The sequence below is a fragment of the Indicator indicator genome, chromosome 21 (genome assembly GCF_027791375.1).
Source record: "Indicator indicator isolate 239-I01 chromosome 21, UM_Iind_1.1, whole genome shotgun sequence".
In the NCBI taxonomy this organism is placed as follows: Eukaryota; Metazoa; Chordata; class Aves; order Piciformes; family Indicatoridae; genus Indicator; species Indicator indicator.
In genome coordinates, this window is record NC_072030.1 from 12,742,231 (window position 1) to 12,769,414 (window position 27,184).

Genomic DNA, 27,184 nt, shown 5'->3' on the forward strand with positions numbered 1-27,184 from the left:
GAAGTTAAGATCCAAGATGTGGATCTGAGAACAAGTTACTGGAGCTTGATCACCTTCCACTGACCAGCAGAAGACCCCAGTCCTTTCTAGAGAAATATTGTAACAAATGGCCACAAACTGTGTGTCAGTTAAAAAAAATCCAATTGCCAAGCCCATAGGTCATCTGATAGCAATTCACCACGGGCACTACAGTTAACCACAGAGCTCTGCAGCCAATGAAGCCAGTGCAGGCACATGATATGTACATGATGTGTGTTGCTACTACTTTGCATGTAGAAGGCACTGAAATATAAAATATATAATGGCCTTACCAACTCTCTTTACAGCAAGAAACTGTTTCTATTCAGTGGAATGTTTTCACAATTGCAAAACTCAGGTCCTTATCAAAACAAGTTTTGAGAGTTATTCAGAATCATTACACCAAAACGTTTTAAATCACTCATCTTAATATTGGAAACAATTAATTTGAAACATTCTAAAACCAGCACAAACTTCTGTTTAGCATTCACAATTAAAAAAAAAATTAGAATTTAAAAACCATCAACTGAAAATTAATTATGGCAACATCAAATGGCTCGTAAGAGACAGACACTTTGGGGCAATGAATGCCTTACAGCTATGGATCATTTATAGAGGCTATTATGTAAGGGAGAAAGCATGAGGAACAGTAATTCCAAAAGCAGTCTCAGTGTATACTGTGGACAACCACAAATCTGATCCTTTGCAGGAGTGTGTTCACGTGCAGTATGGCCAGTTTTGCTGAAGAGATAACTCTTGTAGCTTGGCACATGCCACACAGGCTGTCAGGTTTTTGTACTTGCACTACCATAATCACTCCAATTTACCAATTCAGCTAAAGATTCCCAAAAATGGACCCCCAAAGTGCTTATGTAACTGTCTCTGCAACAAGTAGTCTGATTATCCATTAAGCAGGGTGACACTAGCCAACAGCAAGAGAAAACAAAATTAATCATCCATCAGAATGTGTAATTCATCCAAATGTCATACTACAGGCACCTATAAATAAGTGAGTCATTACAAAAATGTACAGGTAATCATATTTCATCACTCATTACCTTGACCCAAGGAGGACCTCTCATCTTCAGACGGGAGATTCAATCCAGACTTGCATGTGTATGATCAAGAAACTCTGCAAGAAGCATTGATTACATAAAGCAGCACCCTCAGCTAGCAGCCGTGTAGACACAAATTCAACACCTTAAATCTACTGCAGACTTGACCTTTCACCTGCCGTAGCCAGCACCAACAACATGCAGCCTACCTAGAATCTTCAGATAACATACCCTTCACTCACACCAAGTATCTCACATTTAAACCCAAGGCAAGCAGACAGAATTCAAACAGGACTCTTAAGGAAGGACACAGTAAGGACAGCTGTTAGTGACTGATCTACCATTGAGTTACACAGACACCATGAAAACAAAGAAGGTATTCAGAGGTACGTAGCTTCTTTGTTGCTACCTACGGAGAAAGCCTCAACAACAAAACTAGGAGATTCTTCTGCTGCCTTATTATTTATTAACGAGATGCTAGGATCACCATCGGGGCAGTCACAAGGCAAAGAGTCTGGCAAAGTAGAAATCCTCTCAACAGTTCTTCCCTAGGATTAAATTCTACATCTCATTCAATTCTAGCTGCCTGAGCTATGAACCACAAAACTAAACCCAGACCTTCACAAGTCACTTGACTAATCTCATGTTTACTCAATTAAAGAAAAAAAAAATACAGAGTGAGGCCTGAGAGTTTAAGAAAAGCAAATTAATTACTATCGTGGATCATCCCACTTCAGCAACAGGTATTTCCAGGCATGTAACAGAAACCTTCATTAGACAGAGAATAACCTACAAAGTCTATTTTTAGGGTCCATAACAGTTTATATCCTTTCAAGAGACCACACAGATTTTAGTTTGCTTTTTCTATGTGAACTTGGAAGTCTTCAAAATTAGCATCCATTCATTGAGTCCTGCTATGATGTACTTCCTTCTCAAATGCATTTGTTATTGTTGGGTTTGGGTTCCAATCAAACAAAAAGCTCTCCAGGAATTCAAGGCTCTAATCTGAACTGCTACTGCTTGAACATCTGTTAAAAAAATCCTGGCTAGTAAAAGGAGAATGTATTCTGTTTTATGGAAAACTGCATAACTAACAGATACCTGGCAAATCAAGAAAGCACTTTAAGAGACATCATCTAAGATGCAATCATTAAATTGCTTCTTAGTCCCAGAGTACAAAGTCAGAGCAAAACCACAAAAAGAAGCAGTGGTTTTGATGGTAATTTCAATGTTCCTGTGTTCAGTAGGCTGACTCTTGGTTGATTTGCAAATCTGCACATGCCCATGGGAGTGGGATCTCAGATCATTTAGCATCATGGCAGATTTCCAGTTCTTGGCAGGAGAGTTGTTTTTCTCCATGAATCAGCAACTGTCCATCATTCTACAGTCTGTGAAGTGAAAAACCCACCTCATCAGCATAAACTATATGCATGTATGTGTGTATACATCAGAGAGGACTTTTTGGTCTCTCTATATAAAGCCCACATGCAAGGATTGCCATTTGCACAGCCAAACATGTACATAATGCTCCAAGCCAACCACATGCAGAAGTGACTTCTCTCACCTTCTGCAGTCATATAATGTTTTAATAACACAGCACATTTTTAGTATAGTAAGATTTTAAGCATCATGGTAAAGAACAAAGTCATTAACCCATCCATTTTACTGCTTCCTCCCCATCAACGGGCAACTACAGGTACTGACCTGGAGTCACCTGCAAAACAACTGAGTGTTGGCCTGCTGCTTGAAAAGCAAGCTACATCTGCATTTTCAGATAGTCCTTACCAGCAAATGCATTCTGAACATCCATCAGCAAGGAAAACAAGAAGCAAATAAGTTATGTTTGAAACATCGTCCTGAAACACGCTCCAGAATTTTAACAGCTCTCTATAATACAGATAATACTTCTAAGCAGGACAGCAAATGAGATGAATGCTGCCCTAGTAAAATGAACTTATTCTCAGAAACACTCTGACAAGCAAATCATGCATTTTGGAAATATATTACAGAAAAGCATGTACAAATAATTCCTCACTTTATTCTTGCTGTGTCTGTTTCTCCCCGATACACAAGAGATTGCAGTATTCCGACTGTACAACATCACTATGCCAATATTCAATAACAGATTTGCTGACTCAAAAATGCCACTTTTAGAAGGAGGCAGGGGGCAACTACTATGATCAGAAATGCACTGTGAAAATTCAGGAACCAGCCTTTGTTTTTTGTTTTCATTTGGGTTTTTTTTTTGTTTGGTTCTTTTTTTTCCTCCAATCATAGAATCAACCAGGTTGGAAGAGACCTTCAAGACCATCCAGTCCAACCGATCACCCAGCCCTAAGCAATCAATCAGACCATGGCACTAAGTGCCTCATCCAGTCTTCTCTGAACGTCTCCAGTGATGGTGACTCCACCTCCTCCCTGAGCAGCCCATTCCAATGTGCAATCACCTTCTCTGTGAAGAACTTCCTCCTAATATCCAGCCTATACCTCCTCCCCTGGCACAACTTGAGACTGTGTCCTCTCGTTCTGCTGCTGGTTGCCTGGGAGAAAAGACCAACCCCCACCTGCCTACAACCTGATTCACAATGTCAACTGCTAGCAAAATAATAGCCTGCCCCACTGGATGAAGTAGTTCAGCAGAATGCCTGGCTTTGTTGTTTCTTCTGTTTGAATTATGTCTTCAGGGTACTGCAAAATTCACCCAAACCTCAGCTCTTTTCCAGAACCTAATCACAAACCCTACACCTCACAGACAGAGATTTACAATTTCAGACTACACATAAATTCACTCAGTAAACTGGTTTTGTTTCTTGCAGCATTAATTTACACATGGATCACCAAATACAGAACAGCCAAGTTATCAAACTGCAGCAATACTGCTGAAAGGGAAGCAGTGGAGATTTATTTTTTTTTTAAATGTAAAAACGTATTTTCTTATTATTAGTTGCCTAAGGGTGAACTATGTTTACACAGCTCAGAGCTGGATTTAAACCCAATTTTAACAGCCAACTGTTTCAACTTGCACATAAACAAACATACTGCATTTCTTCATTAGCTGGAATTTGCTGCAGTCTGTCAGCCATCTGTACTGTCTTGCATTCTGTTCTCTATTCAGAGCACCACTATCAAATGTTGGTGATATAGCATTGCTCTCTTTGGAGACATCATGACTACACTAGAAATAGTTTAGAGACATAAAACACTATTTCTAACAGTTGTCTTAATATCTGCTTTTTCAGAATGCATTAGGTGGTTCTGTTTCTCATCCAATTTTGGTTCTCTGTAGCTGTTTGTGGATACAAGGAGAAAAGATTTTATTCTGGTGCTCAGAGGTGCAGAGCAAGAACTGCAGCCCAAGCACAGCTTCCTTCATCTTCTGCATCCTCCAAATCCCGAATGCAGAGGCCAAACCCCAGAGTATAACCCCGCAAACACCCGCACTGCAGCCCCCGGGGTGACTGCTCAGTGCCGACAGGCCAGGCAGTTAGGGAGCAGGCCTGAGCGAGGCCCCAGCCTAGCCTTGCTCCCCTGCCCACACAGAGGCCTGCCCTGTTGGAGCTCAGGAGCCCTTGGAGCCTTGCAGAGCCCTGCCTCACCTCGCTCAAACACCCCTCACTTCGGCAGTGTGGACCTCAGCACAACCCCCTTTGTGCCACTTCCCCCCATCTTCTGCCTACGACCACAGCGCACAGCTGCGTGCAGCCCTACAGTCCCCTGAGCTGTGTGTGCCTGATGGCAGCACTGGCCCCTGCACCCCACACCCGGGGCTGTCAGGGGTCCCTCGCAGAAGCCAGAGCTTGCACTGCATGAGCCCAAATCCAGCCTGCAGTGAGGCCCAGGGCTTTTTGCATTGCCCTAAACCTCTTCCAGCTCTCTCAAACAATTCAAAGGGGACTGCAGCACAGCTGAGGATGTAACCCAGACAGTTTAGCACCCGCTTTGAGCAGCTGGCTGCAAACTTCATAGGGCAGGTGATCAGTATCTTCAGAAGAGCCCACAATCCAAGACCCTAATAAGGGCTTCGGTAGCTTGCTGCATCACCCTTTCCAGAAGTGAAAACTGTAAAGCTCACATATACCTTAAACTCCATTTTCTTTCTTCTAGAGACAGCAGAGCACTAAACTGTTACTTGTATAACCAATACTACTCGACTACAAAAAATTACTCAGTATTCACATTAGTTTTGTGAACCCAAAGCTGCCTATTGAAATATGCCTTTTTAGTTCACTAAATAGACGAGTTTAGAACTTTTCAGGAAGGACTTGATGCTCTGCCTCAAGTTGACCCTCACACTTACATCATAGTTCTGATCTTAGAACTGCAGTACTATAAACCTACCTTCCCAAAACAGAACAAATTTGATGCCCTCCAGAAGGAGACTTCTGGAATATTTGTGCAACACAAGAGAGAAAACCCTGATCAGGGGTGTCAGAAATCTGAATGCTGATTTTGGATGTAAAATCACTTACCAAGAAATGAAGGTGTCTTGTTCTTAAATCTCCATTTCAGTTAATTTCGCAGTTTCTGGTTGAGAACAGTGTGGTGAAACAATGTCTAATTTTATTACCCTGTCAGCCATACACAAAAGCGAGCAGGAAGAGCTGAAGATCAAACTGTAAGAGTGAAAGCTTGCCATCCAGTACTCCCTAACAGAAACAGATACTTAGCAGGCAATTCAGCAGAAAAGTTCTGCAGGTTTCTAAAGGTATCACTCTGGAGAATTTTGGGGGGTGGGTTATAGCCATAGCATCTAATAACGCTGCCACTGGAAAACTTTAGCTTTTTCCATCTTGGGGCTCCTGTTCTGGGACACGAGCAACCACAAATGCCCACACTCTCGCGTCCAAATCATTTTCAGCAGAATTTTGTACACATTAACCAAGCCAAGCTGCAGGCATGAAAGCAAGCTGCCAGAGAGGCTCCCAGCCACAGCATGCTCCTGCAGAGCTGCAGCACTACTGTTACCTGAGGAAAATTAACTCCGACATGCAAGTATTTAGGGGGCAGGATACAAAACAGTTCTTTCAACACTTCTTTTTTCCCCTTTAGAGCTACACTTCACAGGCAGTAGGTTCAAAAAGGGGCTGAGGGGACACAAGAATACAGGTCTGTTCAGTTCTGAAAGAAAAAAAATGCAGTATCACTATCAAAAATCTTTCAACTCTATTTTAGTACATGACATCTCAAAGCCAGCCTGATGTAAAATTTTCAAACATGTTTAACTCCAGAGCCCTTGACAACATCTAATTCACAGGCTATTTATCATAAATTGAGGTGCTTATTTTTGGACTTCACCTTGGAACAGAAAAGAGCAATTCTTTTGTCAGCACCAGAAAAGTTTATAAATCCTGCCAAACATATCATTATTACATATTTTAAAGGTACCTTACATATACTGCAGAGGTACCCACAACTCTGCAGCATTCATTCATTCAGCATTACAAAGAGGTGTGCATACTTCGAAATTGATGTGACATCAGGTCATGCTGGTAGCCACCAAGACTTACTGTCTCAACATGATTATTTATTGAGTTTAAAGCTTTTCAATAACTAGTGCAATTTCTAATGTACTTTCTACATGTTTAAAAATTGTTTTCTTCTAATGTTTGTCCTTTGCCAATCCCACAGTTCTTACACAATGATGCTACTAGCTGAATTAACCTTCTGGAGCTCCAACAGCTACAGAGAATTATGGAAAGTTTGAAAACCTGCAAAAGACACCCCTTGAAGTGAAAAGAGCAAATTTGTCCTTTATCACTTGCCCCAAACCTCTGTTTGTGTTACTGCTGCTATAGAGCAATGCAAATTAATAGGTATCATGGGGAATTAGAGGTCCAATGGTAAGCTGTTTTCATTAAAGTCCTCTCACACTCTCTTTGCCTTTTAACAATTTCAAACTCTTTCAAACCATTCAAACAATCTCACCCTACTGTGGCAACCTTTCGCTGCACTCAGCTAAATTGCTGAGGCACCTTCCCAGCCACACATGCATGATGTATCCCTTTAGTGCATAGTGCTGTTCCGATTTATGACTGGATTGAGAGCATACATGACGAGCAGCTACCATGTGTGCTACTGACACAATCCACACAACTACAACTTTATGCACCTGGGAATGCTGCTGACCCTGATCTGTCACACCAGGGAAATTTTCAATAAAGCTGTCTCCCTAGTCAAAACCACAGGATGGTAGCTTCACCAGCAGTGAGCAACCTCCCTCAACACTTTGCCAGTTGCTTTACACAGCAATTATTCAGTTTAAACCAAAGCACTCTGAAATTTTGTAACAGTTATAATACCTACAAGTGGGAGGGGAAAAAATTGGCAATAATGCAGACTTGATTGCATGTCGACTGCAAACCATGCTTAATGACAATGGTATTGTTTCCTTCCTGTGTCCTGCCTGTAAGCATACTTAGCTTACAAAGGTCCTAAGAAATAGTATTTTTTGGATCTGTGCAGCACCAAGTCTAAGAAGGTCCTGTTGTAGACCTCCCAAGCCACCGGGAGAATACAAACAAAAGGCACATGATTTTGAACTGTTACAGACTGAAAACTCCAAGAAAACTACATTCCTCTATTCAGCACCAACAGTGTGTGCCATTTATCACACTTGGGCACATTGGGCTCTATTCTGTAACCTTCCACAGCCCTAATTCTACTCCAGTAGGACCTTCACACCACTGGCTGCAGAAGGTACCTAAATGCTCCCCAAAAAGTGTTTTACCTGCCATAAAAAATTATCAAGTGCACTTTCACTCCCTGCCTTCTGCAGGTGACAACTACAAGGGCAGTAAATATAGCTATACACCATGTATTAAGCCTTGAAAAGCCAAGGCAGCCTGTAGCAAAAGACTGGTGCCTTAGGTGATCTGCAAATAGACAGCTCTTCAATCCTCAGTAATTTCATCATACCAAACCCAGACCTACAAAAAGATGGCTTATAAGAACACCAGCACTACTGTCCTTACAAAGAATGGGAAAAGTTCCTTATAGCTGTCTTGCAAACTTCAAAAAGTAAAATATTGGGCTATAGGCTGTTTTTCCATTAAATTGATTGTGAGCCCTTTAAGTCAAACCCAAAGCAGAAAGTCCAGGCATAAGTAGAAAAGAAATAAATGAAAACCAAAAGCCTTATTTCTAGCACAGCTATTTTTGGAGCAAGCTGACAAAGTGTCAAGAGTAACCGAGGTGAAAAAATTAGCTTTGTGTTTAAAGGTTCACATATACCACTCTGAGAAAGAATAAAAATAAAGGGAGCTTCTTCAGACAAGCAAAGATCCTTAAGAAAAACTGCAGACAGCATACATGACTCCAGATGACTAATACCATAACTCAGAAAAAACACTCAAATAGAAATGATTCTCATGAATCAGGACAGCCTTTTCCAAGAAACATTTTAATGATGGCAAAGTCATATCTGTGTCACCTCTAAACAACTTTGTCTCCTTTTCCTGTTCTGTTTACCCTTGCAGAAGAACACAATGTTGCAGACATCGGGGGTTTAATTTTCTGAAGAGCACAGGCTGTTTTTAGTGAACTAATTTCAATAGCATATCTGTCACACAGACTGTGCATCTATTACTGCTCAACAGAAAACAAGAGGACAGGGAGAAGGGCACAGAATTAAAATTATGCTTATAAATTTAGAGCAAAACTGTCAGCATAAACCAGTATGACAATTTTATATGACCAAAGAGTAATTTATGCTAAAAAACAGCACATAACTAGAGAAACAGCAGAGCAAACACTGAAAAATCAAATGATCATTTTAAAAGCATCCAGATCAAGGGCTCTGGTTTTCAATGTATGGACAAACTGCAGAGTTGCTTCTCAACACATTTTCTACCTTGCAAACTTTGGAGTATAAAGAAAAAAAGAACAAAGAGGAGAGGACAGCTAATTTTAGTTCTTCTGGGCTAAAACAAAATAACAACAAAGAACCACTGAACCATGAAGCAGTTTGTTCCAAGTTGCTATTTCAGTTACAGTCCTCCTCTCCAAAAGGCAGCATTGGAAAGAAGATGCCAGCTTCTACCCTATCAGAGTAATACAAGCACCTTATTTTATCCAAAGGGGCACATTGAGAGCTGAACTGCTTACATAACGCTTCTATACATTTTGCTGCATCCAAAATGTGTATTTTAGCTGACAGGAAAAAACAGCATGATTTCTTTAATTTCCTTCTCTCTCACTGGCTGCCTTCCTAGCAAGAAGAATCACTTCGGCAAACTGAACTTGAGCCTTGCCTGGCGCATTTTAACAAATAACCTCAATAGTCACCCCTGACAGTTTGTTGTTTTACAGCACTGGACTGAAGCTTCATCATTCTGAATTTTGAGCAGTTGTGGAAACAATTTTGAGGACAGGAACAAGATCTTCAGACCACAGGATAACTGAGGTTCACGGGATCTCAGGAGATTTCTGGTCCAACACATACAAGTCTGCTATGAGATCTGATCACATTGCTCAGGCTTCATCCAGATGAATCTTTTCTGTTTTGTAAGGGTGGAAAGGGTACAACCTGCCTGGGCAGTCTGTTCCACTGTCTGATTGTCCTCATGGCAAAAAAGGTTTTCCTTACATTAAGTCTGAACTTCACATTTAATTTGCGTCCTTTGCTTCTTATCCTCCTGCCCAACTCCATCTTCTTGATGAGTTTCATTGTAGGCACTGGCAGGCTGCTACTATGTGCCCTTGAAACCTTCTCTTCTCCTTGCTAAAGAAGCCTAGTTAAGATCTTAATCGTGAGATGTCCATCTATTGGTTTCAATTAACAGTAAAAACAGGGTGCTTGAAAACCCCAATATTTTTAGCTCTTATTGTGGTCTTCAAAGAAACTATAATCTCATCTGAGTGGACTTCTGAACTCTAATTTTTCTGAGGTAAGTTCCCTATTCTTTAAGTATCTTTCTGCAAGTACTCAGGATAACCCATCTGATGTTTCCATCATCAGTAGTACTCAAGGGCTGAACAACTCTCCTACAATTTAAGGAGATTGGTTTCGGTTATTGTTTTCAAAATAAAGACAATCCAGAAGAGAGAGCAGAAATTTCTCTCCCAAATTACATTAATAAATTTGGGCAACAAAAGAGAAGGCCAGAACAGAAAATGCTATACTGCCTTCACACACAGCAGCAACAGCAACACTACAGTGTGTTGGGTCAGGTTCAGAATACTGCTCTTCTCTAAGGAGCTATGGGCTATCACTCTGCAAGCCTTCACAAGAATAAATTATGCTTGCCAAGCATTAAAGACACATTAACACGACATAGGTCATAGGAAATTCGAACTTCAAATACGTTCTGAATCCAATATATCAAAGACCAAATCAGTATTAGAACAAGGAAGAGGGTTACATTAACTAAAATAAAGCTCTCTGTAATGATTGAGTAATGTTTCAGTAACCATGATAAGACACATTCCAGAGGCTTAGATATCAATGAAAGAGTCATTTAGACACAATTTCACTTTTAGTCATTTACTGTAACACATAACCCTCTGGCTCAATTCCAAATGATTTCTCAAATCCAATACTAAAAAAAAAAAATTCATGTCAGCCTGAGCAGCCACTAATAACCTCCAGCATACCACAGGAACTGTAAGCTGTTCCAACATACTCAGAGCAATACAGTAGCACATTTTAAAACTGTCTTCATATTTTGATGCTCTTTAGTTACATTACAAAAAAAGACTTGACAATAAATGTTTAGTTTTCTCAGTATTTCATTGACCACATTAGTAGCCAATTCATTCTCTTGTTCCTGAACACAGAGCCAGTATGCTTATTCTTGCTCCTAAGTAAGTGCTGAATTCCTTTAAAACTTCTGCAATGAGCTAAAAGCTGCTACTGTTAATCATCTTCTGCTTTGCTTTACTTCTCAAATCAATAGGCCTAATCAAGCATACTTGGCATAGCTGAATCTAACACTGGATGTTTGTCAAAAGACAACCAGAGTACTGTTATCCAAAGACATTTCAGAAACTCAGTTGAAGCTACAACATTTAGGTAGCTTAAAATGTGAGGGTAGCTTAAAAGATTTTTTTTTTTTTAAAAAACAGACAACAAAGGGCTGCACTCTTGCTGTTTCACATTGGCGTTAAAACCTAAAGTTTCAGGTTTCCAAGACCTTATAAAAACAAGATTTCAAGATATATTTAAAACAAACAAAAACCCAAACAAAACCCAAGACTTTCAAGACAAGCTTGCCTTAACACACATTCAGTAGTCTCTGATAGATGACCTCTACAATCACTACCTTAAATGAATCTCAGACATACACCTTCTATATCATTAATTTATGACAGCCAGCAGAAAATGAGTGATCATATGGCTCTACAACATGATGGATAACTCCACTAAATCTTGTAGAGCTCCACTGACTTCAGTGGACCTCTCTACATCAACACTGGACTTGACCCAGAAAGTCCTGCTGCATTTCAGATCTCCAGACAGAAGCACTATAGATGCAAGCAAGTATCAAAGGATTCTATAGAGGAGATTTACTGTGAAGAATTATGCCACATATCAGAATGCTTGCTGATTTTTTCCTGTATTATTTCCCCCATCGTTTTTATCCTTCTCTGTCCATCAGACCTAAGCATTGTTTGCTTCTTCATCTTTCTCTTGCCACATGTTTCCTAAGATAGACTTTGAACTGTCACTCTTGCAAGACAGCTCACCTGCAGAGACTGTTTGAAAACCCTGCCCACAGGGATGTGACTCAGGGCAGAAGGCATGACAATTTTAGCACAGTAATGAGACAAGAGCAGCAGTGTGAACAAGAGATTCTTTACAACCTTTAGATGGGGAGATGCAGTTGGGCTTACAAATTAATTTTGTATAGTCATCCAAAACCATTGGTGTGTTCCTTCTGCCCCCCCAGGATCACACGCTTTGTCTTGCTATGATTGGAAATGTACTGGTCAAATTCTTCACACATCTCCATCCAGTAACACCAGGTTTGAAGTGTCTTAAAAAGTCAGACAGGAGAGAAACATCTAGGGATTCTTCTACTCATCGCGGACTTCATGCTTTGAGAAAGAGGTGCAGAATGCAACTATTGACCACTAAGTCTTTTATACATTTCAGGAGCTCTGGGAGCAAAAACTGCCTGGGGAGTGGGGAAGATGTACTGCTACATTGCCAAAGAAAAAGATTATTTAAAGATCAGGCAGGTCGGCTCTAAAACTCAGCTGAACAGTTTGACATTGATCCAGGGGAAACAAAGAGCTACTGCAGCTCACCTTGAGGTATTGCCCTTAGCTATAAAAAGCCATACTACAGGTTTCTGCAGTATGTAAGTTTCCTCTCTCCAAAAACAAGAGGATGTATAGTATGCAGAAAACAGTGGAAACAGTGTATGGTATACAGAAAACACTGGAAACAGTGACTGGAAGGCCTGAATGCTATCCCGCAGAAGGTTCAAACAGACTTTAGACCTTAAAGAATTTTCAAATGCCAAGGACACCTGCTTATAGCCACTTGAACACTCCTTTTCCCAAAGTCTGGAGAAGTCTTTTCTCCGATTAATAATCCACTGAAGTATGCAGAAGTTCATGACCAAAGAGACATTTTACAGAAGGTAACACAGCTGCCTCTGCAGTCCATCTCTCACAGGGGCAGGTCCAGCACTATGACAAATGGGAACAGTGTGCCTGGCTTGTTTAGGTGTGCAGCACTGACTTCCCAGCAGTCACACCAGATGGCTCTCAGTAGGGCCACACAAGAACAACTCTCCTGGGCAAGACAGCAAGACAAAAAATGGGAAAAAAAAAACAACAGAAGCAAAATATCTCACAAGGAAGCCTCAGCTAAGGCATGTGTAATGATTATGGCCCTGTACAAGAGATCTTTGTTAAACAAACTACAAGTGAAAGCAGAGTGCCTGAACTGTTGGGAGGTGCAGCTCAGACCAGGGTAACAACCATGGGTTTTCTAATGCTCTTTCTCTAAAATCAAAGGTATTCCTCTTCAATTATACCTAGGGATATCTAAATTGCATGCAACAACAAAAGCACGACATCTGTATTTTTACTAATTCTGACATGTGCCTTACCATGAATTCCATCAAAAATTGCTAAGTAAATTACATTAAAACAGTCTCATTGAAGAGCAAATCTAAAATTTATACTCATTTTTCTTAGCTCAAACATAAAACTAATTTAGCATCACTACTTCAAGTATCATAATGTTTTTTGATTCAATTTCTCCCTGAATATCTGTCAGCATACAGCCTTGAATACAACAGAAAATAAGAAAGGGAGATAGAAACCAGTATTAGTTGGTATATTATACACACCTCAATAAACATAAAAGCAAACAAGTGTGCCACCATAAATCATATATCTAACATGAATAAAAAGATTTCAGAACTTGGTCCTGATTTCTTAAACTATTAAAATTAATAGTAATAATAACAAAATAAGAGAAAACAAAATGTTTCCCTTTCAGTCACAGGACCCAAAGAGAAAGCACATGTGGTCTTGCTGAATGGAAAAACTGCATCTGAAGCCTGTTATCTATTACCAAAAAGAAAATAAGCAGCAGCATAAGCTGAAATCCCTGCAGTAACACAGGTATCTAAAAGCAGTTGTCAGTAAGTGTAAGGGGAAGTGCACAGCCAAAAAAAAAGGTTGAAAGAGTAACCTGAAACACATTTCATTTCAGCACTGCTACATCAGTCGTCATTCACTAAGATTACTGAATTTGAAGTCCTCAGATAAAATGAGTTTATTAGAATTCCCTCTGGCATGGCATGCTGAGCACAAACTCAGTGCAAGTGACTAAATGCTCTTTTCTCACTGGCCTTCTGCCAACATGACTGCAAGTGGAGGCCCCCCACACAAAACCAGCCATCCCTGAAGACCCTGAATACTCTCAGTCATGTTGCACTCCTAACTCATTTGACCATAAGACATTGTAGAAATCTGCACATGCCATGCAGAAAAGCAAACCAGGATACAATACTGTCCTCATTTCTTGAGGTAGTGGGGGTGGGACACATTCTCACATCGAATGAAAAACATTAAATTCACATCATACCCTATTTCACATTTCTGAGCAGCTTCTCAGCTAAGCTGAAACAATTGTATTTTAAGATCATTAAACAGCATCACAATAATTCACAAATACCATCTTAATCTTTTTAAGTAAAAAGACACCAGCATTTTGCTTCTCATGCCCCTCCAAGCAGTCTGTATTTCAGACTTGCTGTGGCAAGGAAAAATGGAGACAGCAAATTAATCCTGTAAGACTTAATGCAAATCACTGAACCAAAGGAGAGCCTTCTATAACTCTGTTCCAAGTAGTCTCTCATTTTCTGAAGCTGCAAATCTCAACATTATTTGCTGTTTAGGGGATTTCAGTCTAGCACCTAAAATTAATAAAAAGCAAACAACTCCTCCATGGAAGGTTTTACACCTGACCATGCAAATGCATTTCTGCAAGTCTCTGCGTTTTTCTTAAATTCAATTCTGTGTAATTGAGGTCCCAGATACAAATACTGAGTAAAATCAGCAGTATCAAAGAGGAATAAGTCTTAGATACATGCAACAAAACTTAAAAGGCAACTGTCACCACCCACTTCCTTTTTCCTGTTTAAGGTTTCTTCTATCTGCTTCTATAATATTATGTATTATTTTAAAACAGGACTAAGAATCAAACTACATCAAGTGTCATGAAACAGCAAAAGATCGTGAATTTTTGTTTTCTGCAGACTGACAACATCCCCTCCTACCACAACCTATGACTTGTATTCCCAATGCAAACATTAGATTCACTGTGAAGCAGAAACGAGCCTGCCTGTTCTTAAGCAACTGCCATGCAGTTCCAAAGCAATACTTTCAAACACAAGAAATTTAAATTTTCAGAAGACAAGCTGACAACTAGGGTTGTTTTAACACATATTCTCATTGTCCAACAATTCACTCAAAAACATGAAACCAGGGGTAGGATCAAACAAAGCCTTTGGACCTGAATCAGTTCTTCACATCAGTATTGAAGACAGCCCACTTAGGTTACAGTAGTTGGCCTTAGGCCAACTTCCCTAAACATAAGATGCTGAGAAATAGATTTGCCACATAAATCCATGGCAGAATCCCTTATACATCCTGTGCTGTACTAAGCAAGGTGGTATCAGAACAACCAATGTCACACTGCATGAAACCCATGTATGTGACCAAGCGGCCAGCAGCCAACACAGGAAGTTACTGGAATGCTTTCCAGACTTCAGTTCAGAAATACTTGTACAACCTTCTACCTTGGCACAAGCCTCCAAGCACCTTCACTAGCTGTGGCTGCATGCTACACTGAAAACTGGACCAGACTTTGCAAATACACATATGAAAACCCCCCGTCTCCAATAGCCACATTATTTCACTTATCCACTGAGTTTTCACGATGTTCTGAAGACACAAAAGCAACTACAGAATATTTCTCACCAGTCTGATGTGTTGAACTTACCACTCCAGACTCAACAGCTGAGCCCAAACGATTATTTCCCCCTGGGGAAGGGCTAGAGGCAGGATTCATGGCCTAACATTATACTACAAACATTGCTTGATCTCAGCAGGTGAAAAACTTCTGCTTGTATAGCATCATGGCAAGCCTCAATGATCCAATCCACTGAGCAAATTGGAAAGACTCCAATCACATGCATTGGAGGAGTCATCTCTCTATATGGTTTGCATGGGAAGGAAGAAATACATTCAAACCGTGCATGTGAAACATCCACAATAACTAAAAACCTCCTAAATGGTTTCTATCTCACTTCTTGTTCTTGTACTCTCACTAAATTCCGAAAAATTCCTGCAGATGTGCTGCCACAAGCCAGTTTTTTTGCCAATTTTTGTCTAGAAGTTTCTAAGTATGCAGCTATTTGCTCTATAAATGGAAATAGCAGAACCCACTTAACTGCATTACCACACCATTTTTAGGAAAATCAGGGTGCCTTCATCTTCTCTTTGTCCTGATTCAATACCAAAAAAAGGAGCAGTAGAATATCAAGAAATCAAAGAAAAATAATGCACTGTTTGCTATTTCTGGAAATTATTTTTGTGCATTTAAGTCATAAACCCTTTTCTCACAACTACCCTTAAAAAAGGGCTTTCCTTTATCCAGACATTTAAAAAACCCAAGTAACTGAATCCAACTCACAAGAAATCAAAACAGAGAAAGCAGAAAAGACATGAGAAGAGAATACAATTTAAGAATTAAAAAGCATACCTTATGCTTGCATCTGCACAGAGAATAAAGCATTTACAAACACGAAGTACTGCATCTTGGCATACACCAAGCCCATAAAGGAACTGCACAGTTAAGTACACCTGCAATATGTCTTGTCACAGCACTTAATCAAATGTTAGACACCATAATGTCTCTGTCTGGATTGAAGTGACTGAAATCCGCTAGACAAAGTTTGTTGGATGGCTTTCATGCCTTCTCACTATATCTTCTTGTGAGGTCCAGTCCAGCCTGGCTTGCTGGTAATTTTTTCCCCTTTTCCTTTCTATAGAAACAGACCAAGGTCTTGGATTGTGAAGGTTTCTTCAAAGTGTGAAACCAACTAACAGTAGAGGCTGCAGGTAAAACTTGGCAACTTAAGCTGGTCAGAAGGGATCTGCACCAGAAAAACAGAAGCAGCATTTACACCAGAAGTTTCTTGATCTAAATTTCTGGGGTCATACAGGTAAAAAAAAAAAATTAATTAATCTAACCCCAAATCAGCATTTTTGCATTATTTTTTCCTCCACAGAAGGAGGTATAGATGAGATTTCATTGCAGAGATTGCTGTAAATTGATAGCTTTGTTCCAGTTCACTACAGTTTCTTATTGATTTTCTCTTGTTTTAGCCTGCATTGATTTGTTAATCTCTTCTCTGTAACAGTTCTAATGACAAATTGGGAATGAAAAACTGCATGCTTTAGGGCCTTTTCCACCAGCCTCTTGCTTCAAAACATATTTTCACTTGGACTTGGAACACATCCATGCACATGCCCTGGGTTAGATCTGACTCACCTTAAACTAGGATACTTTTTACATTAAAGTCTTCCGGTTAGGCTCCTCATGGATGAAGGAGGTAACTGAAGTGATGTCAGTGAGAGAGATCGGATTTCTGCACTAACAATTGTCACCTTCCAAGGTTGCTGCTGGCAGACATTGTCTCAATACCAAGTACATTTTTTGAGGAATTTTGCAGCACTCCACATGGTTGATTAGCCAACATCAACTGCATAATGCCTGGGAAAGACACTAGTGAAAGTTCATGGCATTTGCTGGTGCAAAAAAATATTTCAGAGGAGCAATGAGCTGGATCACAAGCTGTCTCTGAGCTCAGTGTGTTGCAGCCATGGTACACTGCTATTAGAACAATCTGTGCAGAAGGATGTCACCCAGTCATTATTTTTCATTTAAGGAACCTACTATGAGCATATGCAGATCAGAATTACAAACAAGGCAACCTAGGTTAGTCATTTTGCTGCCAGTTTGGTTTCATTATTAGGGCTACATTACTGACATATCTGATGCATGTCTGCAGAAGCCCTGGCTACTGCTGCAAGTAGCCTTAGTCTCTTTCCATGTCACTGACACTTTCAGATCTCCAAAGGAGGTATTAATTTGGAAATCCTAGCTGCCACACACTATCAAATAGAAAATGAATTTGTGAATTATGAAGATTAAGGATTCACCCACAGTCACATTTATAACACCTCAGCCATCACATGCTGGGTGAGTCTCCAACTCCTGACTTCATCCCATGTCAGTTCTCTCCTACTTCACCCAAACTGTAGGCAAATCAACCCTTCGTGGTCTCCCATACAGATCACAAAGCAGCCTGACCCCTGGCTGCCACTTCAGGGCTACACCACAACCCCAACAGAAAATTTTGGTCATTTTACACTAAACCTCATCTACAAAAGCGATAACTGGAAACCCTGTAGTTTTTATTCACACAGCATATGCTCCCTGGCACGCAAAGGCAGTGAAAGAGTTCTCCTTTGCCATTCATTTGGTGCAAATTTGATTTCCCATCTCCATTTCTGCAACAGCAGCTGCAGAGAAATTGATAGGCATGGGCGATGGGAAGCACAGTGCTGGGAACCAACACAATCTTTTCTTTGCTTTCCAAAAGTTACACATCTAGATTGGTGATCTAAGCTCTGCCTAGAGGAGGACAGAAAGCTCCCCATCCTCTCACCTACTGTTAAATAGCTGAGCTACACTTCAAGTTATTTATGCTAAAAATTGTGAGTAGGTCACATTTTTATGGACAGACTAACATTTCCAGAGTAACTTCTGCTGCCTAACACACTGCTATTGCTAACTTCCAGCAATTACTTTGCTAGGAGTGTCAAATGTCTTTCTACCCAGGCCATAAGATTTTTTTTTTTAAACAAACCATGGCCATGTCTTAATAGGCTAAGAAAAGCAAGGAATAAGTGGGATGGCTACCTAGCCAAAAAGGTGCACCTGAATTTTAGCAGTTTGTTCCTGCCCTGAATTTCCTGCTGGAAGCACAACAGGGAGAACTGACTGACCTAAGAACTAAATCTCGTTTCCTCATTTCCTGTAATACAACTGTAAACTCCTCTCAACCTTCTTGCAGTGTTGCCAAGATCAGTGTTATCCTCCCACAGAGGGCATGCAGGTCACACAAACACACCTAAGCTAACAAAGATTTCCTGTATTTCATATGCAGACTGGACTTTCATTCTTTTGATACACCTTGTTTGGGTTTTTCCTCCTAATGATAATTTCAACAAATTGATCTCTATTTTCATCCTTAATTGCAACTTCTCATTTGCACAGTAACTTGCACTGAGGACCTGCTTTTCCATGGCTTCTATCTTCCTTTGTCACTTAAAATTAATTGATAAGCCAAGAACTTGATTTTCCTCTTTCAAGAGTATTAAAGTAAACATCTCTACATTACCATTTTTATCACTGTATCTTTAACTAACATTTTTGTCATTGCATCTCTGAAACAGCATAACAAAACCTACCTGCACCAATCGAGGAAAATCCAACAATGCCATTTCTCAAAGGGCATAGATCAAGACCAACTTGTAAAAGACATTGATTCAAGACACAAGAACAACACAATACTGCACTACCTCCTTACCAGGTGAGAAATTCCACTCACAAACCCCTTGGTGAAAGACAAACTGCCCTTTAGCACAGATAAATGCTTTGATGGAGACATGGCTCCATGTGAACAGTGCTGCATATCCAGAACGACTGCAGCCTTTCCATCCAGTTATCATGAAATGTTCAGCACTGCACAATGACTTCTCACTTTTGTGATGCTGCAGCAAATGTTTGCTGCGATGTGAATGCCATGCTGAACGTACTGCAAACAGCAGAATGACAGCTATCAGCACCAAAAATATCACATGGACTGGAAAACGATTTTGACAAGGAGGAAACATTCAACCAGGTCTTTGTAACATTTGCTAAATACAGCAGCTCATCACATTTCAGGCCATTTGTATTTAATTGTCCTTTCATCTGAAGAGCAGTGGATACGAATGCACATCAGTCAGCAGATGAGTCAGATGTTCTGAAGAGGACCAATCAAGGACGGCCCACAACATGCAGAATGTCTCACACAACTGACTTGGGCTGCAACCCGAAGTTTCTTTGCAGTGCTTTGTCTTGCTCCATGGGGGTCATGCACCAAAGCACTGAGAAAACAATAAACAGACCTGCAGTCGTGTAATTCAAAAAGTCTAAACATATAAGACTCTGGGAACCTGATGTCCACACACTCTTTTAAAGCCACCAAGAAGACCTACTTAGATTAGCAGATAATTATCTAAAGCTCAGGCTTTTGGTGGTTTTCCATTGAAAGAAAAAAAAAATTGCTCAGATGTCTCAAGGTCAGTGTTTCCAAATGAGTTTGCCAGATGAAGTCAGACTCGCAATGGAATAGGTCACTCACAACACTTCAAAAATCAGGTTTTGGAGTGGTAGACAGACACAGACATTATATCAATTTTAACACAAAGAAAGGAGAATCCTTGTCTTTGGTAGAAAAAGCCAGGAAGCTGTGGGAATGGAGGCAAGGAGCAGCACAAGTTGTAAAGTTTACTACACTGTGCTTGAGGTAAACTAGTGTGCCTTTTATACTGTCCTCTAATCATTGGAATAGTTTCTCCATTTTGGTTTTAACAATACTAACTGAAGTGCAGAAACAACCAGCAGACCACAACTTTGCCAAAAATTCAGTTGAATCGGTAGAAGTGATTTGTAAAAATAGACCATGGATAAAAATCATTATTCAAGGTAAATGTGGAAAAGAACTCATCCTCTCTGTATTCCTTTTAATTCAGCTCCCAGATCAAACCTTGCCTCCATATGACAACAAATGGAGGAAGAGATACTTTGTGTGTAAGCAAAAAACAGCTCACACTCCACATAGCCTGCACACTGCAGTTTAATGCATTTTTAAGGATAAATTCTAGCTCTGGCATTATTTTGTAATCTTGCACTGAAGCAATTTAGGCTCTTATTGTCTGCTTTTTCCTTTTCTCATCAACACAGATCCTCTTAGGGTACAAATGATGCTAGCTCTTGATCACACTCTTCTTAAATCATCTTCATGCTGTTAGCTCTGCAAAGAACTATCCCTGCTCCAGAGCACTGCTGTTGCTAATCACTCAAATCAGGTCTCTCATAGGTCTTTAAGGGGGAACAGCGCTGAGGGCAGCAGAATGAAGATGAGATTGTTTTTTCCTCTTCCTTTTCAAGGAATATCTCTAAATGCATCCCTTTCCTTCACTTTCATGGAACACTCGTTCTTCCAAGCTCCCCTGTGCAAAAGCAACAGCTGCCTTGGCTTCATGTTGTAAAGAAAGGACACAGGTGCATGCTTGAGACCTTGTCCAAAGCACAGATGAAAACCAGTGTGAAACAGATTTAACAATGGTGCTCTCTGTAGACATCTAATGACAAAAGCAGGACCCATCTCAAAATGACAAAGGCAGCTTGAGACTTGGTGGAGCCAACACTGACTAAACAAATTATTCATTAGTGCAGCATCCTGGGCTCTGAAGCTCCACTTCACATCTACAAGTGCACATATCCACAGAACACTGATGATGGGAAAGGGCAGAGGCTGACTCTTCTAACCAAAGTCTTGCCATGGGAGACTGCCAGGAGACAGAGGTGCAGTACATGCACTGTATCTGAAACTGTCAACCTGTCCTTACCTCTTGCATTTTGACTGCCAGCTACCCCACAGACATACACACCTTTTGACTGGTTATCTGCCCAGATGGGACCTGCCCATCACCTGCCAACAGGCCAATTGCCATCAAATTCCAGGAGGTTTGTAGGCAGTACAGGTTGCACACTGTGTCATACCACAGCAAACAATTTGAATGACGTTTTCTTTCTGATCATCTGTATGCTTGAGGATAATCATTTTATATTGAATTAGGCATGTAAAAAGAATAACTTCAATACTACTGCAGGATGTTATAAGGTAGAGAAATACTCATTATGTGCCTAGATAGCCTGAGCTGTAGCATTATTATTTATCAGCTAGAGATAGGCCATTGGCTAAACTGTTTCAGGGGGCTTCAGACACAAGTAGTGCTGCAGCTGGGCAATGTCCCCCCTCACCTGTTCAGCTGTATTGCAGATGCAGCTACCTCCTGCACACATTGGTATCTGAAAGAACATGGCAAATGGTAATTCTGGTCCCACCAAGGGAAAAATCAGTTTCTGAATGTTTTAATAAATTCTAAATAACTGAATTCTATTAAATTCTGAGCTTACAGGAAGAGCTGCAAGTGATTGTGCCACAGCTCTTGAAAGGGTTCTCTTGGGAAATTTTTCTGATTATTTTAATGCACATAACAAGGAAGGGGCAGAGGGGAAACAGCAATTTTCTTCTTCACCTGAGATGCTCCATTTAGGCAAGGCACTGAAACAGGGGTGCTACACAACAGCTCCACGCGTTGTTCAGACGCCGTGCATGCCTCCTGCCCATCGGGAACCGCTGCGTGTCTTCCAAGCTGCCCGTAGTCTGCTCTGCCCCAGGTGAATACCTTGCCAGTTTCTAAAGACAAAACATATTTCAGGATTACTTATTCAATAGGTTCCTGGAACATCTGGATACCATTTCAAAGCCAGAACAACACTTCTAAATGCATCTTATCTAAAGCTTCAGAAACTTACTGAGAACTTTGTTCTAGGAGTGAAGGAAAAAAAAAAAAAACCAACATAAAACCAGCTAAGGACATATTACAGTGTACTTCGACATGGGTGCTCAAACTTCATTAACTTGTTTTCTAGCAGAATAGCATCTGTAGATTGGCCTGAGATATAAATGAAACCATGTCAGTGAAACTGCATAACCTGGGCATTCTGTATGTGATACGTACACGTAAGCTACAAAGGACATTTTTAGCTTAGCAGAAGGACAGACAAAACATAAAAGATGCTTCCCTACTCCCAGTCTTTGCATTGCATGGCCTGTATTTAACACACAGTTTATGTTTCCCTAATAGAAGTTACCTTCTGTCACAACTTCTGTTAGCAGAGTAACAGCTCTCAGGACAGCAACATCAGGAACATCATCACAGTTGTCATTAAGCATTGGAAATGCACCAGTTTGTTTGCACAGGAATCACAAATTGATCAAGGAAAGACAAGTTTAAATGAAGTCAGCAGTACATGGATCACCCTTCTCTCCACATATCATACCAGGTTCACTGCTGTGGGACTAACACCCAGAAATCCATTCTCAGTATGGACAACATGCATAGAGCAATGTCTCTTACCTTCACTTCCCAATGTTTAAAATTAAAAACAAACAAACAAACAAAAAAACCCATGGAAGTCACACTAAGTGACAGCTTTATTTTCTTAATGAAGTAAATAGATCTCTGCAAGTAAGTAATGAAAAGCTTTCCCTTCTGGGCTTCCAATTTAGAAAAAATTATATACACACACAACACAACCAGTATGTTCTCAACTCGGTTTTAACTGCAAGCAGCAACCCACATTCCAGCCCAAAGGAAGTCTGCAATGACCTTGAGTGTGGTACAGACTTCAGCCAAGCCTTAAACTCGTCTTCAGAATTGAACTCAATTCATCAAGCCATAAAACCAGATGATGTGGATTTAAGGAGAACACCATGAAATCAAGCAAGTCAGCTAAGCATACACACTTCTTCCAATGTCAGTCAGTAAAGACACAGCCCACAGAGGGGTCAGGAGCAGGGCGTACCCATCACACCACCCAGAGGTGACATGAGGGTTTTCTTAATGCATGCCACAACAGAAACCTTTGGAAACCTGAACATCTCCCTTTTCTTTTAGGCGCTGTTAAGCTCCCTTGAAGGGGACAAAGGTGCACACTGTGGTATGTGAAGTTTAAGCTGATAATGTATCTCATAAACAAACTGAAAACCTCTACCTTCATATATATATATATATATATATAAATACAAGAGAACATATGCATTTTTCTTGGAAATCTGCTAGCAATGGTAACTTGTACTCCAATCACTGCAAGTTTTTCAGATGCAGTCTCTCAGCTTGCAGATAAAGCTTCCCTGAAATAATTAAGGGATAAAATTAGTTGTCCTTTTCTCTCAAGGGCACAAAAGATTTCCTTCCTTTGTTGCTCCCAAGATGTTCATAGAAAAACTGAAACTAGTCATACTGTACTTCGGATGCAAGTGAGGCCTTTCAATGTAGCAGCTTCATCCTGGTAGGCTAAAGCATTACAAGTCCCCTTAGAACCACCAGTGTACGTTGCAGAGATTAGAAAACAGGTTGCAGTTAAAAAACCACACTTGTTCTGGAGGTGCTATTTTCACTTAGCAATTTGTATAGATCTCTGCTAAAAACATCTCCAGCTGCAAAAGTGTTGCAAGAAGACTCTTCTGTCAGTATGCTTATGCTACATAGCAAATACAAATGTAGACTAAGCTTCAAGCTTTCACATCAGACCAGGTTACAGCACCTGTGCAGAACCCAGTAAGCAGACTGGACAAGGACAGGCAGGCTGCTCTGTCTCATGTCCACTACAAGAAATGAAGCTGAGTTTTATGAAATATGAAGCCAGAACATTTCTGTAACATGTAGTTAGATCATTAATATATCATAGGCTCTCAAGCTCTACCCAGACATTGCTCTACAGACCCCAAGGACTATATATTAACTAAAGCATTTCAACTCTCAGAAGCCCAAAGCACATCATTTTCCTGTGCCGAAGCCTATACAAGTTTGGCCATTTTTCTTCTACTGTGGCTATTGCTCTCCTTAAGGTTCACTCTGCAATTCTGTTACTGGATCAATTATTGAGGCCCTACATTGAAATTTCAATGGTAACATCAAGCTGAAGCAACAGAACATCTGAAGCAACAGAATCAGAAATAGCATGATCCCAGCGGTTTTATTCAGCCTTACAAAAGCTTTGAAGTATTCTCATCTCTGTTACTGCATATGATTTCTGTAAATCCAGTGGAGCTGAAGAATGCAAGCATACAGCAAGGAATAAACCCAGACTGCAATAACACTCAGCTACAACAAAACACTTACAGCATCCATTTTCTTTCACTGGACAAGCAGGTACAGAATCACTCAGACATACTAAACCAAACAGACCTTTTAGGAAATATTTGTAATTAACTTTTTGGGTTTTATCACTACAGGGGAAACACGTTTCAGGCGCTTTTAAGAAATTCTTGAATGCCCAAATGCTCACCAACTCAGTTCTCATTATCAGCAGAAATTCATTCCCCAGATTTGCTCCTGTTTTTTTGGTGAGCATTCCCCCCTCCCATGCTCAGTTTCCCACTACAGGTCAAACATTTCTATTCTTCAGCAAAACACATCCTTTAAAAAAAAAAAAAAACAAAAAAACCCCAACAATCTGTCTTTCTTGCAAAGTAACCTAACAGAAGCTGATTTAGAAATGTCTTCTCTATGAAATACTGATTCTATTTCCAGCAAACAAAGAAAAAAAATAAACAAATGACAAAAAAAAAATTAAAAATTTTTTTTTAAATTATAAAGTTGGTCGCAGGTGGGAATTTCAGGCTAAGGCAAACACCTGAAAAACTGCATGGAAAATTCTGCCCAAAAGGTTAGTCTCATCAAAACCCCAAGCAAAAGATAGCACTCAGTTATGACAGAAAGCATTAAGCAATTGTATTGAGAAGTATTGCTACTGTGCTGCTTATAATATAGACGGTATTTTAAAACGTTCTAAGAATATTTGAGAAAAAGACATTAGTCATACAGAGGAAGGAGGTTGCAGGATGAATTACTTCAGAATGAAGGGTGATATAAGAAGAAGTGTTGGTCTAATATTAGACTAGAACAGATTTTAATTAGAAGTCAAGAAAACATACACAGTAATGAGTCAACTGGACAAAGTACATCAACCATGGAATTGGCTGTGGCATCAGAAAATGAGATATTTCGTACTAGAGTCTATACAGTAAGAGAGCACAAAAGGCAGGAGGTATCTCTACAACCTGTGTCAAAGAAAGAAGCAAACAACACTGGAAAGCTTTTCCAGCTGTTCCAAGATACTAACAATGCTTCTGAAGACCTTGATCTTGCCCTGTTCTGAGCAAAGAGGCTCCAATTCCAGAAGGTACCTCCACTCCTCAACTGTGAGCACCCACATTGTCCCAGAGGATTTCATTGCAACCATGCATTTTTTCAGCAGGCAAATGCTCCGTCACGTAAAGGCCAGAGGGTTCAATACCATTTGGAATTAAGGAACAATAGACATAATTCGTGCATCCTCTGCCATTACAATGTACAGCCTGACTGAAACATGCAGTACAGGAGCTCAGAGAGCTGGAAGAAAAGGACAAAAACCAGAAGACTTTTAAGGAAAACTTTCCAACAGACCCTTAAGCAAACAGCACACACAAGATCAGTGGAGATTCTACGTGCTCATACAGATTGTTTCCTCCTGATCTCTGAACTGTAAACACTGCAGTGTGCATCAGGATAGGTACAGCAGGAAATCACCTGAAACACATGCTCATGGCCCCCCCAGAATATGGATGTGTATGTATGCATGCAAGTACTTGCAGCACTACACTAGCAATCTGCTACCAGAAAGGCTCCTCCGCTTTTTCTCCACATCATCCTTGTGTCCTTATGCTATCACAAAGTGCAGACAGTTGAGAATAGCCTCAAGATTACAAGCTCACAACCTTTGGGGCATTGCAAATCCAGCAACATCACGTAAAGCATTTCTAGTTGTTTCCTTTCTGACTCTGTGGCTCTTATGTGCTGCTTTATGGTGCTGCTCAGGCTGTGGAATGTCATTTCTCCCTTTTAGTATTTTCTTAATCAATCTGCTCAGCCACACGAGTATTTGCAGAGAATTAACAATAAAAAGCAAAAATGTATTTTGGTTTTAAAACCAGGTTAGTTTCTCATTAAAACACAACAGACAAATAGGGATATTAAAACTTACTTCTTTTCCCTAGACTCAGATTCATCTTTGCATCAGTTTTCCCATTTTCAGATAGTATCATGACTGCACCAGTGTTATCTCCTTGAAGTCTTTATTCAGTATCCAGGCAAGCTTTGAACTCTCCTTTCATAAATACTAGATGAAAGAGTTCATCTAGGCTATCTCAGTTCATGGTTGCATTAACAACTACTTTTCAAATGAACTGTGGATATTCATTCTGAATGCTTCATCTCATTCAGACTTCAAATAGGAAGTTCTAGCTGAAATTCCTACTGTGACCTTTCACATGAAAACTCACAGGATCAGGTATTAAAGATCAACATTTAGAGGCTGCCTCTGCCTCCTCCCTGCCCCACACAGGGCAAACCAACACTTCTCCCACAGCTACAGATCTCTGGGGTTCTTCAGGACAAACACTAATGGTTGCATTCTGAGAAACTTCTTTGTCTGCCTAGAAATAGCCTTTATGCAGGGCAGCCATACTGAAAAACATTCATCCATCCATCCCTAATTCCTTCTTGGCTGAAGGCAGCTTTAATTCAGCAGCTGGGAACCAGGCATCACTACCACACCTTCAGTACCTGTGCATGGTTTCAGTACACAGGATTATCTGCTCCAACAAAGGTTTAAATGGCTCCTTCATCCTCTTACA

At 40.3% G+C, this 27,184-nt stretch overlaps 1 protein-coding gene across 1 annotated transcript in view; it reads right to left on the minus strand.

The window, feature by feature from the left end:
- SERGEF (secretion regulating guanine nucleotide exchange factor) overlaps window positions 1-27,184 on the minus strand; it is a 132,983-nt gene that overhangs the window by 82,020 nt on the left and 23,779 nt on the right. Inside the window, 1 exon segment of the mRNA XM_054390758.1 lies at window positions 21,978-22,138. Coding sequence (XP_054246733.1) covers window positions 21,978-22,138 — 161 coding nt within the window.